At 46.8% G+C, this 13551-nt stretch overlaps 1 protein-coding gene across 1 annotated transcript; it reads left to right on the top strand.

Moving 5' to 3' along the window:
* Nucleotides 1–5154: 5154 nt before the first annotated feature.
* LOC123952856 (proproteinase E) lies at nucleotides 5155–11547 on the top strand. The gene is made up of 8 exons (XM_046022440.1): nucleotides 5155–5227; nucleotides 6193–6278; nucleotides 7821–7918; nucleotides 8016–8150; nucleotides 9238–9374; nucleotides 9707–9849; nucleotides 10427–10579; nucleotides 11474–11547. Exons 1-8 carry the CDS (start codon nucleotides 5155–5157, stop codon nucleotides 11489–11491), a joined length of 843 nt encoding a protein of 280 aa, XP_045878396.1. The 3' UTR covers nucleotides 11492–11547.
* Nucleotides 11548–13551: the final 2004 nt, after the last annotated feature.

The following is a 13551-nucleotide window of genomic DNA, read 5'->3' as shown; positions in this document are numbered from 1 at the left end:
CAACACATTTTTTTTTTTGAGGTGGATACTAATATAGGTCCTGACTTAGAGAGGAGAAAACTGAGGTCTGGACAGGTTAAGCCATGTCTCAAGGATGAGGAGCCTGGAGGTGGCAGAGTTAGGATCTGAAGCCAGGTCCGACCAGTCCCAGAGCCCATGTTCTCTCCCAGAAGAGGCTGGTTTGCTCTCATGAGAACTTTCCTTCCTCCTCCCCTGTTATCAGCTGGCCATTCAGTGCCACCTGTGTAGCCACAGGTTGGAAGGAACCTTGGGTCTTGCTGTTGGCTGTCACTCTCCCATGTGCAGCTGGTGGGGGCCATGGCCTTGGACCATGAGAGAGCTGGCATTCCACCACCTATTCTAGGAATGGAGCCCAATCTGCCCCCCTCCATCTGCTTTCTGCTCTATATTAGAGCCCAGGTTCTGTGTGTCTTTCTTATCATCTCAAAACTCATGATACTCCGGCTGCTGCCAGTAGAAACATTGAGTTTAGAATAGAATCAAACTTAAGTTGTTATCAAAATAGACTGTTACAGATACAAACTATTACTTGTAAGCCTCATGATAACCACAAAATAAAGACCTACAGTAAATATACAAAAGATAAAAAGAAAGGAATATAAGATATTACTTTAAAAAAGTAATCAAACAACAAAGGAAGAAAGGAACAAGAGGAACTATGAAAGCAGCTACAAAACAATTAACAAATGGCATTAGGGTCATACCTAGCAATAATTACTTTAAATGTAAATAGACTAAATTCTCCAGTCAAAAGACATAGAAAGGATGAATGGATATATGCTATATGCTGCCTATAAGAGACCTATGTTAGATATAAGGACACTCATGGACTAAAAGTAAAGGGATGGAAAAAGATATTCCATGCTAATGGAAACTGAAAGAAAGCTGGAGTAGCTATGTTTACATCAGACAAAATAGACTTTAAAACAGAGTGTAGGAAAAAAAAAACCAAAGAGTGTAAGAACAGACAATGAAGGACATTACATAATGATAAAGGGGCCAACCCAACAAGAGAATATAACGTCTGTAAACATGAATGCATCCAATATAGGTACACCTAAGTATATAAAGCAAATATTAACAGACATAAAGGAAGAAATAGATGGCAATACAATAATAATAAGGGACTTCAGTACCCCACTTAGTTTAATGGATAAATCATGCATCCAGACAGAAAATCAATAAGGAAACATTGACCTTAAATGACATGTTAGACCAGGTGGTCTTAACCAATATTTGCAGAACGTTTCAACCAAAAACAACAGAATATGCATTCTCCTCAAGTACACATGGAACATAGATCATATGTTAAATCACAAGAAAGTTTTAATAAATTTAAAGGGATTGAGATTGTATCAAACGTCTTTTCTGACCACAAGAATAAAACTGTTAAATTCACAAATATGTGAAGGTTAAACAACATGCTACTGAACAATCAATGGATTCATTCAAAGAAGAAAACAAAAGAGAAATAAAAAAATACTTTGAGACAGAGGAAAATAGAAATGGAACGTACCGAAATTTGTGAGATGTAGCTAAAGCAGTTCGAAGAGGGACGTTAATAGTGATAAATGCCTACTTCAAGAAACAAGAGAAGTCTCGAACAACCTAGGTTTACACCTCAAAGGACTACAAAAAAGCAGACTAAATCAAGTCCAAAGCTAGTTGAAAGAAGGAAATAACAAAGATGAGAGCAGAAATAGAAATTTAAAGAGATAGAGATTTAGAGGACAATAGACAAGATCAATGAAACGGAATCAGTTCTTTGAAAAGGTAAACAAAGTTGACAAATTTTAGCTAGACTCACCAAGAGAAAAAGAGAAAGGACTCAAATAAATAAAATCAGAAATAAAAGAGGAGATGTTACAGCCGATACCACAGAAACACAGGACCCTAAGAGACTACCATAAACAATTACATGCCAACCTATGGACAACCTAAAAGAAATGGATAAAGTCATAAAAACATACTTACAACCTACCAAGACCAAATCACGATAAAATAGAAAATCTGAACAAATCAATTCCTACCAAGGAGACTGAATCAGTCATCAAAAACCTCCCCAAAAAACAAAGTCCAGGACCAAATGATGTTGTTGGCGAATTCTGCTAAACATCCAGAGAATCAATACCAATCCTTCTCAAGCTCTTCCAAAAAACAGAAGAGGGAGAAACTCTTCCAAACACATTTTATGAGGTTAGCATAACCTCATACCAAAACCAGACAGAGATGCCTCAAAAAAAGAAAGAAAGAAAGGAAGGAAGGAAGGAAGGAAGGAAGGAAGGAAGGAAGAAAATTACAGGTCAGTGTCCTTGATGAACGTCGATGCAAAAATCCTCAGTAAAATATGAGCAAGTTGAGTTTAACAATACATTAAATTGACTATTCAGCATGATCAAGTGTGATTTATTCCAGGGATGTGGTTCAGCATCCACAAATCAGTCAATGCAATACACCAATTAATAAAATGAAGGGGGGAAATTGATCCTCCCAAAAATATCGATTATCTCAATAGATGCAGGAAAAGCAGTTGACAAAAGTCAACATCCATTTATTATTAAAAACTCTCAACAAGGCTGGTGTAGAGGAAACTTAACGCAACATAATAAGGGTCATATATGACAAGTCCACAGCTAACTCAGTGGTTATCATACTCAATGGTAAAAAGCTGAAAGCTTTTCCTCTAAGATCAGGAACAGTACAAGGATGTCCACTCTTAATCATTTTATTCAACATTGTATTGGAAGTCCTTGCTAGAGAAATCAGGCAAGAAATAAAAGGCATCCAAATTGGAAAGGAAGAAGTAAAACTGTCACTATTTTAGGTAACATATTATATATAGAAAACCTTAAAGACTTTATCAAGAAACAAACTCCACGAAGTTGCCGGATGCAAAATTTGTACACAAAAATCTGTAAAGAAATTGCATTTCTTTACACTTATGAAAAAACTATCAGCAAGTAAAGTTAAGAAAACAACCCCATTTAAAATTGCATCAAAAAGAATGAAATGCCTAAGAATAAATTTAACCAAGGAGGTGAAAGACGTGTATATTGAAAACTACAAGGTATTAATGAAAGAGATTGAGGAATACACAAACAGATGGAAAGATGTTCTGTGCTCATAGAGTGGAAGAAATAATACTCTTAAGATATCCAGACTACTCAAAGCAATGTACAGATTGAATGCAATCCGTATCAAAATGTCAAATATTTTTTACAGAAACAGAGTAAAGAATCCTGAATCCCAATGAACATTTTAAAAGATGCTCAAACTCAGGTGCCTGGGTGGCTCAGTCGGTTAAGCATCTGCCTTTGGCTCAGGTCATGATCCTGGGGTTCTGCAACTGAGCCCTGCATCAGGCTCCCTGCTCAGGGGGGAGCCTGCTTCTTCCTCTCCCTTTCCCTGCCATACCCTCCCCCCACCCTGGCTTGTGCTCGCTCTCTCTGCCAAATAAATAAATAAAATCTTAAAAAAAAAAAAAAGATGCTCAATCTCATTTGTAATAAATTAAATGCAAATTAAAATCACAATAAAACACCATTTCACACCTCACAGTTGGGCAAACAATTAAGAATGGCAATAAGAAAGTTGGCTCAGATGCGGAATAATAGGAACCATTATTCCCTCTTAATGAGACTATTGACTTTTTGTCATTACACGGTACAGTTGGATGATTGCATACCCTATGTTTCATTGATTTTTACTCAAGGCATAGAGTAGATACATGTGAACCACTTCCATAAAAGTAAAGAATGAGTAACACTCAAATGTCCATTAGCAATAGGTTGGATAGATTTTGGAATATTTGAAGTATGGACAATTAAATAGTAAAAATAAATCATTCACATACACCAACATGGATGGATTTCAGAAATCAATAGTGAAAACAGAATAAAAGTGACATCACAAATGAATAATCACTATGTGATTCTACTCACATAGAAGGCCAAAAAAGAAAACCAGTAGGGGCACCTGGGTGGCTCAGTGGGTTAAGCCTTTGCCTTCTGTTCTGGGTCCTGGGATCGAGCCCCGCATCGGGCTTTCTGCTTAGGAGGGAGCCTGCTTCCCCAACAACCCCCACCCCTGGCCTGCCTCTCTGCCTACTTGTGATCTCTGTCTGTCAAATAAATAAATAAATAATCTTAAAAAAAAAAAGAAAATCAATATATTAGGAATACGTATGTATATGAAAACAAGGGAATGTCATAGGTTTGAGATACACAAAGAAATTATAATGTTTTATTTCTGAAGTTGGGTGGTGAAAATAAAGGTATTTTTTTAACTATTGTTTTTTAAACCACACACACACGAAGTAGTCTTTATTTCTTTTTATGGATTTGTCATTGTCTCCCTATAAAACCCAAGCTTGGGTGCCTGGGTGGCTCAGTCATTGGGTGTCTGTCTGCCTTCGGCTCAGGTCATGATCCCAGGGTCCTGGGATCGAGCCCTGCAACAGGATCCCGGCTCAGTGGAAAACCTGCTTCTCCCTCTCCCACTCTCCCTGTTTGTGTTCCCTTTCTTGCTCTGTCTCTCTCTGTCAGATAAATAAAGAAATCATTTTTTAAAAAAAAGAAAAGAAAAGAAACTCAAGCTCTAGGGGAACTGGGACCATGTCCTGTTCATGGCTCCTTCCCCTAGAACATTCTGATATGGAGAAAGCACTCACCAAAAAAAATTTTTTTGTGTGTGTGTGTGTGTTTTTTTTTTTTTTTTTAATTTTTTTGAGGTGGATACTAATATAGGTCCTGACTTAGAAATGAGAAAACTGAGGTCTGGACAGGTTAAGCCATTTCCCCGAGGATGAGGAGCCTGGAGGTGGCAGAGTTAGGGTCTGAAGCCAGGTCCGACCAGTTCTAGAGCCCATGTTCTCTCCCAGAAGAGGCTGGCTTGCTCTCATGAGATCTCTCCTTCCCCCTCCCCTGTTATCAGCTGGCCATTCAGTGCCACCTGTGTAGCCACAGGTTGGAAGGAACCTTGGGTCTTGCTGTTGGCTGTCACTCTCCCATGTGCAGCAGGTGGGGGCCAGGGCCTTGGACCGTGAGAGAGCTGGCGTTCTACCACCTGTTCTGGGAATGGGGCCCAATCTGCCCCCCTCCGTCTGCTTTCTGCTCTATATTAGAGCCCCAGGTTATGTGTGTCCTTCCTATCATCTCAAAACTCACGATGCTCCGGCTACTGAGTTCCCTCCTATTTGTGGCCTTTGGTAAGACCCCAGCCTGTGCTGCACAGGGCCAGGAACCTTGACATCTCTCACCTACTCTGAGTGCCTTGAACCCAACACCTGGGTCCACAGGAGGGGATCTCAGTTTGCACCTGGGCATGATTGTGGGGGCTCAGCTCGGTGCTGGGGCAGGACAATGGAGGGGGAGCAGTGGATGGAACAGCTCAGGAGAAAGACCGGGCTACCCAAAGCACTGTGGTGGGATTCCTCATTGGAGGCAGTAAAGAAAGTCTGGTGTGAAGAGTTTGGGCTTTGTGGTTGGACTGGGTTGGAATTTCTGTTCCTCTGCTTAACCCTCTAATGTTCCTCTCCCCGCTTCGCCCCACTCCATATCATGTGGTCTAGCCTTTTCCTAGTCTCTCCACCATATTATATTCCAGCTCGGGGCCACCTCCTCCAAGCAGCCTCTCTTGACTGACAGTAACAGTAAAAGATAATGTTTATTGAGTGCTTACTACATGTCAGGGAATGCTAAAGATTTTTTCTTATATTATCCCTTGTAACAGGTCCATGAGATCAGTACTATTATTATCCCCATTTTACAGATAGAGAAACTGACCCTTAGAGAAGTAGCCCTTGCTAGGAGTAGGGGCAGAGCTGTATTTTTGAATCCAGGCAATCTTATTCCAAAGCCATCACTTTTCATGACAATTAGCTATCCCGTCGCAAGGGCTCTCTGGGCACCAGGCACTGTTCTAAGTGCACTAGGCCTTTCAATCCTGCCTTGGAAGGGGGTCACATATCTATTCTAGCCTCCTGGGACTCTAGAAACCCCTGCTCTAGTCCAAATGTTCATTGCGCATACATGGCTGCAGAGGTCCACAGAGGGGAAAGAGCTCACGCTGGGTCACACAGCCAGTGTGTGGCGCATCTAGACCTGGGACCCAGGCCTCTTCTGAGTTTTGTGGGACTCTCTGGTTGATTGACGTCTCCGCTCTCCCTTCCAGCCTCGGGCTGTGGCCGACCTTCCTACCACCCCTCCGCCCGCGTTGTCAATGGTGAGGATGCGGTCCCCTACAGCTGGCCTTGGCAGGTAAGAGCAATTCGGGCGGCATTGTTTCTCCCCATGGGCTCTGCACCCTCTTCTGACTGCAAGACATTCAGTCTTGGCCCCCACTGCTTCACTTTCAGTATCCTCTCTAGCTTTAAGGCCAGGAGACTCTTGGACGGTCGACTTCACATGGAAGTCTTGTCCACCGAATCCGTAACCCTCCCCGGGCTGCCGACAAGTCAGAAGTGGCATCTGGGGAGAAGGCAATGTTTATTTGGTGCACAAACGGTGGAATTTCAGACACTGTGTTTAGGGAGGGAGGTTTTGGGGTAGACATTTCTAGTCTCTTCGAATTATACAAAAGGCTACAAGGTCTAAGAGCACTAAAGGAACGGAAGAGATTTATAGAGGTTGGTGGGGCACAAGGGACTGGCTAGACCCCCTGCACCGACACAGCAGCCACTAGCTACGTGTGTGTGTTGAACTTTAAATTAATTAAAATAAAATAATGTTATGGGGCGCCTGGGTGGCTCAGTTGTTGAGCGTCTGCCTTTGGCTCAGTCATGATTCCAGGGTCCTGGGATGGAGCCCCGCATCGGGCTTCCAGCTCCACAGGGAGCCTGCTTCTCACTCTCCATTCCCCCTGCTTTTGTTCCCTCTCTCGCTGTGTCTCTCTCTGTCAAGTAAATACATAAAATCTTTTACAAAATTAAAATAAAATGATGTTAAAAATTCAGCAGCTCGGGGCGCCTGGGTGGCTCAGTGGGTTAAAGCCTCTGCCTTCGGCTCAGGTCATGATCCCAGGGTCCTGGGATCAAGCCCCGCATCGGGCTCTCTGCTCAGCAGAGAGCCTGCTTCCCTTCCTCTCTCTCTCTGCCTGCCTCTCTGCCTACTTGTGATCTCTGTCTGTCAAATAAATAAATTAAAAAAAAAAAAAGAAAGAAAAATTCAGCAGCTCAGTGCTGGGCACATTTCAAATTCTCAGTAGCCACATATGGCTACTGGCTACTATAGTGAGCAGCCAAGATATAGAACATTTCCATCATCACAGAAAGTTCTCCTGGGGGGTGCCTGGGTGGTTTATTTGGTGACATGTCTGTGTTGGGTTCAGGTCATGATCCCAGGGTCCTGGGATCGAGTCCCACATTGGGCTCCTTGCTCAGCGGGGAGTCTTCTCCCTCTGCCCCTCCCTGCCTGCGTATGCTTGCTCTCTCTCTCTCCTTCCCTCTCTCTTTCCCAAAAATAAATGAACAAAATCTTGGGGAAAAAAAAAAGAAAGTTCTATTGGATGGCACTGGTCTACAGCAGGGGTCAGCTAATTTGTTCTGTAAAGGACCAGAAAGTAAATATTTTAGCTTTTGTTAACCTTATGGTTTCTATTGCAATGAGTTAACTTTGCCATGGTAGTGTGAGAGCAGCCATAGATGATGTAGTTGTGAGGTGGAACACTGCACATTTCTAGAGGATGCCATTCTGCGTGAATGATACCCTCTAGAGTTGTATAGTGTACAACCGATACAGCTGTGAATATCAGCCCTCACTGGGGGTCCAGACCTCTTAGGCTCCTCCCTCCCTTGCCACCAGGTCTCCTTGCAGTACAAGAAGGATGGAACCTTCCACCACACCTGTGGTGGCAGCCTTATCGCCCCTGACTGGGTCATGACTGCAGGCCACTGCATCTCGTAAGTTCTTTTGCTTGTCCCTGTCTCCACGTTAGAACCAGAAGGGCTGGGGTAGTCGGGGGCTGTGAGCCCAGACTGACCTGACTTCTACCGGCAGGAGCTCCTTGACCTACCAGGTGGTGTTGGGCGAGTATAACCGGGCTGAGGAGGAGGGCCCCGAACAGGTGATCCCCATCAATGCCGGGGACCTCTTCGTGCACCCACTTTGGAACCCCAACTGTGTAGCCTGTGGGTGAGTGAATGCTTCGGCCTAGGACCCAGAAGTTACTGGCCCCCCCTGCCCTGCCGTGACCCAAAGATGATTCTGAGGAGACTCCCAGGGACAGTGGGGCTGGGTCCAGTAGCCTGAGCCCTAGTCTCACACACTGAGGGTCAGAGCCAGGAGAGATTTTGAGGACCATCTACACCAAACCTCTCTCCTTGTGGAAGGACAGCAGGGCCTCCGGAAGGGCCAGGAACTCTCCCAAGTCCACTTGGCTAGTTGAATTGAACCCAAGACACCTCTGGCATCCCCTTTCCCAAATCCAAGGGTTCCTCCATTCAACCAACATTCGCCCAGTGCATCCTGGGTTCCTGGCCCAGTGGGCAAAGGGAGGAGCAACGGATTGAGAGGCTCCAGAACAAGTCACTATGTCCATATGTCAAGCGTGACCTTCTGGGCTTCCTGGGTGGTTTGAAGGTCAAGGAGGTGATCACTGGGTGAGAACACTAAGCCCCTCAATCAGGTACAAAATCGCGTGTCTGGGTGGCTCTGCACTTTTCTGATGAGGGTCAGAGAAGGGTGCAGAACCCCTGCAAGTGCATGGCAGGAGAGACGGGCCATGATGATCATGACCTTAACCCATCCTCACAGGACTCCTGGGATAGGTGGAGAGGAAAGGGGACCTAGGTGTCACGACTTGAGTGACAAGCAGACGATGACTGACGGCAGAGGTTCTCGAAGTGTGGTCCCCAGGCCAGCAACATCAGCATCACCTGGGAACTTGTTAGACATGTGAATTCTCAGGCCCTATCCAGACCTGCTGCATCAGGAACCCTGAGGTGGAGCACAGCAAACCTGTGACCTCCATGATCCTGACACAGCGGAAGTGCGCAAACCTCAGTGTAGGAGCTGAGGACAGCTAGGAAGGCCAAGGGTCAGCATGGGTGCAAGGGAGGGAGAGGTTGCTCAGCCCTAAAAACACACGTGATTCGGAGGGAAGGGAGCAGTGAGGACATCCCGGAGGTGAACTCTCTGTAGCAAAGGCTGGAAGGCGGGGCTTGGGCTCCCTGGAGAACTAGGCTCGCCTGACTCTTTCTGACTCCTTCCTCCTCGCCAGCAACGACATCGCCCTCATCAAGCTCTCCCGCAGCGCTCAGCTGGGAGATGCCATCCAGCTCGCCTGCCTCCCACCCGCCGGGGACATCCTGCCCAACGGGGCGCCTTGCTACATCAGCGGCTGGGGCCGCCTCTACAGTGCGTGCTGACCCCTCCTGCCGGCCTCAGGGACCGTGGGCAGGAAGACAGGGCCCGGGGCTGGGGCCGGGGGGTTGAATAACCAGAATGGGGTTTTGCACTTGCCTCCCATGCCTCCCCCAGGAGCACCTTCTCGCTCCATCCGCCAGAACACCAGTGTATTCGATTGGGCATTTTGTAGTGTCTCCTACGTGCCAGGTGTCAGGGGACAAAGCAGGCAGGACCCTCTGGTGGGAGGAGAGTGCCCAACAGCCTGGAAGAGTTGCTTTCCCCAGGCCCCCACCCCGCCCGGCACCCCCATGCCACCCCACTGAGCACCGTGTCTCCCACAGCTGGTGGGCCGCTCCCAGACAAGCTGCAGCAGGCCTTGCTGCCCGTGGTGGACTATGAGCACTGCTCCAAGCTGGACTGGTGGGGCAGCTCCGTGAAGAAGAGCATGGTGTGCGCCGGTGGGGACATCCTCTCTGGGTGCAACGTGAGTCAGCGCGAAGGGCAGGGCCCTGGGGAACCCTGGGAGGCAGACAAGCCATCCTACCTGCGTGCCCCACCCAGCCTCTGGACCAGGCAGGACTCTGAGGGAGTCAGTGTGGTCCAGACACACCGGCCTGGCCTCTGGCTTCTGGTCCCCGCTCACACTGACTTGACCTGGGGCAACTCACTTGACCGGGTCCTCGGGTTTCCCCTGAAGCCCAGCAAGGGACATTGACGCCAGGATCTCCCAAGTCACCTTCAACTCCATGGTCCTGAAGTTATGATAAAGCAATAATATTGCTGCATTAGAAGTCAGGAGGATTCATAATAGGATAACTGACTAGTAATAACGAGAACTACCATGAATCCATGGCTTCCTCTCTGCTAGGGGCTGGGCTAGGATCGTATATTTATTATCTCACAAGATCCCGTAGGACAGGTTTTAGTCCCCATCCCAAACAAGCCAACTGGGGCTTAGAGAGGTCAAGTCACTCAGGGAGCTCCCAAAACCCCCACCACCAGAACCAATTCCTTCCATCTCAGACATGGCTCAGCTCCCCACCGCTCTCTGACCATTCTAGGGTGATTCTGGGGGACCTCTCAACTGCCCCGCAGCAGATGGCTCCTGGCAGGTCCATGGGGTGACCAGCTTTGTGTCTGCCTTCGGCTGCAACACCATCAAGAAGCCCACAGTGTTCACACGAGTCTCGGCCTTCAGTGACTGGATCGAGGAGGTGAGCAGGGGAGGGCAGACAGGAGGCCCCCATGCTGGGTTGGGTGAGAACAGCAGGTCTTGGGGGGTTGGGCTGAAAGGATCCCAGAAGGTCAGGAGTGGAGGGGCCCTCGGACACATTTCAGAGGGCTTTGGGGATGTTTTCTGCTATGGCGTGGCCCCAACCACTTCAGGGTCTTCTGGATGGAGCTTTGAACTATGGCTGAACTGCCTTATTTTCCTTATTTTATTTTTTTTAAGATTTTATTTATTTATTTGACAGAGAGATCATAAGTAGACAGAGAGGCAGGCAGAGAGAGAGAGAGAGAGAGGGAAGCAGGCTCCCTGCTGAGCAGAGAGCCCGATGTGGGACTCGATCCCAGGACCCCGAGATCATGACCTGAGCCGAAGGCAGTGGCTTAACCCACTGAGCCACCCAGGCGCCCCTATTTTCCTTATTTTAACAAGTGTTTATGAAATGTCTTCTTTGGTCCCGGTCTTTCCCTGTCCTGAAAGATAGTGATGTGTCAAAGGGCTGCCTTGTGGGGAGGAGATGATTAGATGAGCAATAATCATGAAATGTGGGGAGAGCAGTGACTGCGATGCTCAGGCCCCAGTGAAAGAGTTAACCTTATCTGGGAACGAACGGTCAGGGATGGTTAACATAGTTCACAGTAGTAGCCGCCATTTATAAACTATGTAAACCTCCTTAATAGTTTCATCAACGGCCCCTGTGAGATGAGTACTATGATTATATCCCATTATACAGAAGAGGAAACTAAGGCTCAGAGAGGTCGAGTCACTCTTCCAGCGTTCCACAGCTGATGAGTCACATGGCTGGAAATCAAACTCAGTTCCATATGACTTCAGAATCTGCTCCTAACCAGACGATTCTGGCTCTCCCCGGTTTTCCTAGGTCACGTCAAGCCACTAGAACCAGGGCCTCGGTGGCAGTGCTGATCCACATTCTTTGTAAAAAATAAAGATCTCTCAGAAAACCCCAACATGTGTCTCTTCTTTCTTTGACTCGCCTGTTCCCTTCCAGGCTATTCATGAAATCTGATATGTAAGAGACGAGACCAGATTCAACCCTCTCATGAGAGTGAGAAAAACATGGGGCTCTGAGAGCGGAGACTCACCAACTGTCCCCGTTTGCCTGGGACTGGGGGAGTGCCCAGGACACAGAACTTGAGGTGGTGAAAGCAGGAGAGTCCCAAGAAGTTGGTCATTCTATATAGCCACATACCACCTTTGGCTTTTCAATGCAGGCATAAAAGCATAGAGTCTGCACACAAACTGACCTTGTCAGCCCCTTGGGAGGCTCGTGGTGGAGTTCAAGAGCCATGTGTTTTCTGCTTCCATTGATGGGCTAGGGAAGGGGGGCTGTGGTTGTTCATTCATTCATTCATTCATTCATTCAACAAGCATTCCTTCCCTGTTCCAGACACGGGCTCAGAGGGGGAGAGAGACATGGTTCCTACCCTGAAACAGCTCATTATTCAGATGGAAATGAGTGTATCAGGGCCATTCATGAAACATTCACGAGGCACCTGCTTTGTGGCAAGTTTAGGGCTGGGAGTACAGATGTGAGGAAAACAACGTTGGGAGCCCCGGCTGCGGCCGGGAGCAGACACACACTCAGAAGCCCACACAATGCCTCAAACACAGCCGGAGAGCCCACTGCGATGGTGTTGAGGTCCAAGGGATTGTTGCCCTACAGCCAAGAGCAACATAGAAACAACCGAATTCCTTTACTCGTGTTCCTCCTGGGTACCGTGAAAGCAAACATGAGCCCATCAAGGATATATGTTTATAATCTTTTTTTAAAAGATTTTATTTATTTATTTGACAGAGAGAAATCACAAGAGAGGCAGGCAGAGAGAGAGGAAGGGAAGCAGGCTCTCCGCCGAGCAGAGAGCCCGATGTGGGACTCGATCCCAGGACCCCGAGATCATGACCTGAGCTGAAGGCAGTGGCTTAACCCACTGAGCCACCCAGGCGCCCTATATGTTTATAATTTTTAAAAGATTTTACTTATTTATTTGACAGAGAGAGAGAGAGAAAGAGAGAGAGAGACCACAAACAAGGGAAGCAGCAGGCAGAGGGAGAGGGAGAAGTAGGTTCTCCGCTGAGCAGGGAGCCCAACGCAGAACTCGATCCCATGAACTCGGGACCATAACCTGAGCCGAAAGCAGACCCCCAACTGACCAAGCCACCCAGGCGCCCCACGTTTATAATTTTAATTATTACTCTTGCCCCATTGCCCCTCTTCCTAAAAATTATACTTCTTGTTTTAAAACGTTTAAAAGATACAGCATGGAGAATAACATAGGAAACGCCCATGTAGCCTCCCTCCAGCATTAACAAAGTCCATGTTTTTGCTTCATATTTTCTAAAAGAGGAACTACATAAAATGGAGGCCGCTTTGTACCCAGAGGACATCATCGTGGCTGTGGGGTTGTTTACCCAACAGCACTGGTTTTCTTTTGGAGCACGGAGCAGGATCCTTCTTGCCTGCCCTCCACCTCGTGAAGGCGGGTTTGGCCCCATGGCTCTCTCTGGCCAAGGTAAAGATTTGAGAGGTGGGACGGTTTGCAGAGCTCTCTTTTGCTCTGCCATGGCAAGAGGTGGCTGCAGGTCAGCCTGGTCGCAGAGTGAGGAGACACGGAGGACAGTCTCTAATGCCCCCTGATTGACATGTAGCACAAGCAACAAATAAACTGTTGTTACAGGCCACTAAGATTTGGGGTGTTTGTTACAGTGACGTCAACCTAACTTATCCTTACTAATGAAATGAATTGTGCATTTATCTTGACACTCCATGCTGTTATATAGTTGTTTTTTTTTAAGTTTGTTCTTAAGTATTTTGTTGTTTTTTTAAATTATCTTTATTAACATATAATGTATTATTTGCCCCAGGGTTATAGATATGTGAAAGGTCAGGCTTACACCTTTCCCAGCACTCACCACAGCCCATACCCTCCCCAATGTCCA

This window comes from Meles meles, chromosome 1 (genome assembly GCF_922984935.1).
Source record: "Meles meles chromosome 1, mMelMel3.1 paternal haplotype, whole genome shotgun sequence".
Classification (NCBI taxonomy): Eukaryota; Metazoa; Chordata; class Mammalia; order Carnivora; family Mustelidae; genus Meles; species Meles meles.
This window is presented reverse-complemented; position numbering and strand designations above follow the sequence as displayed.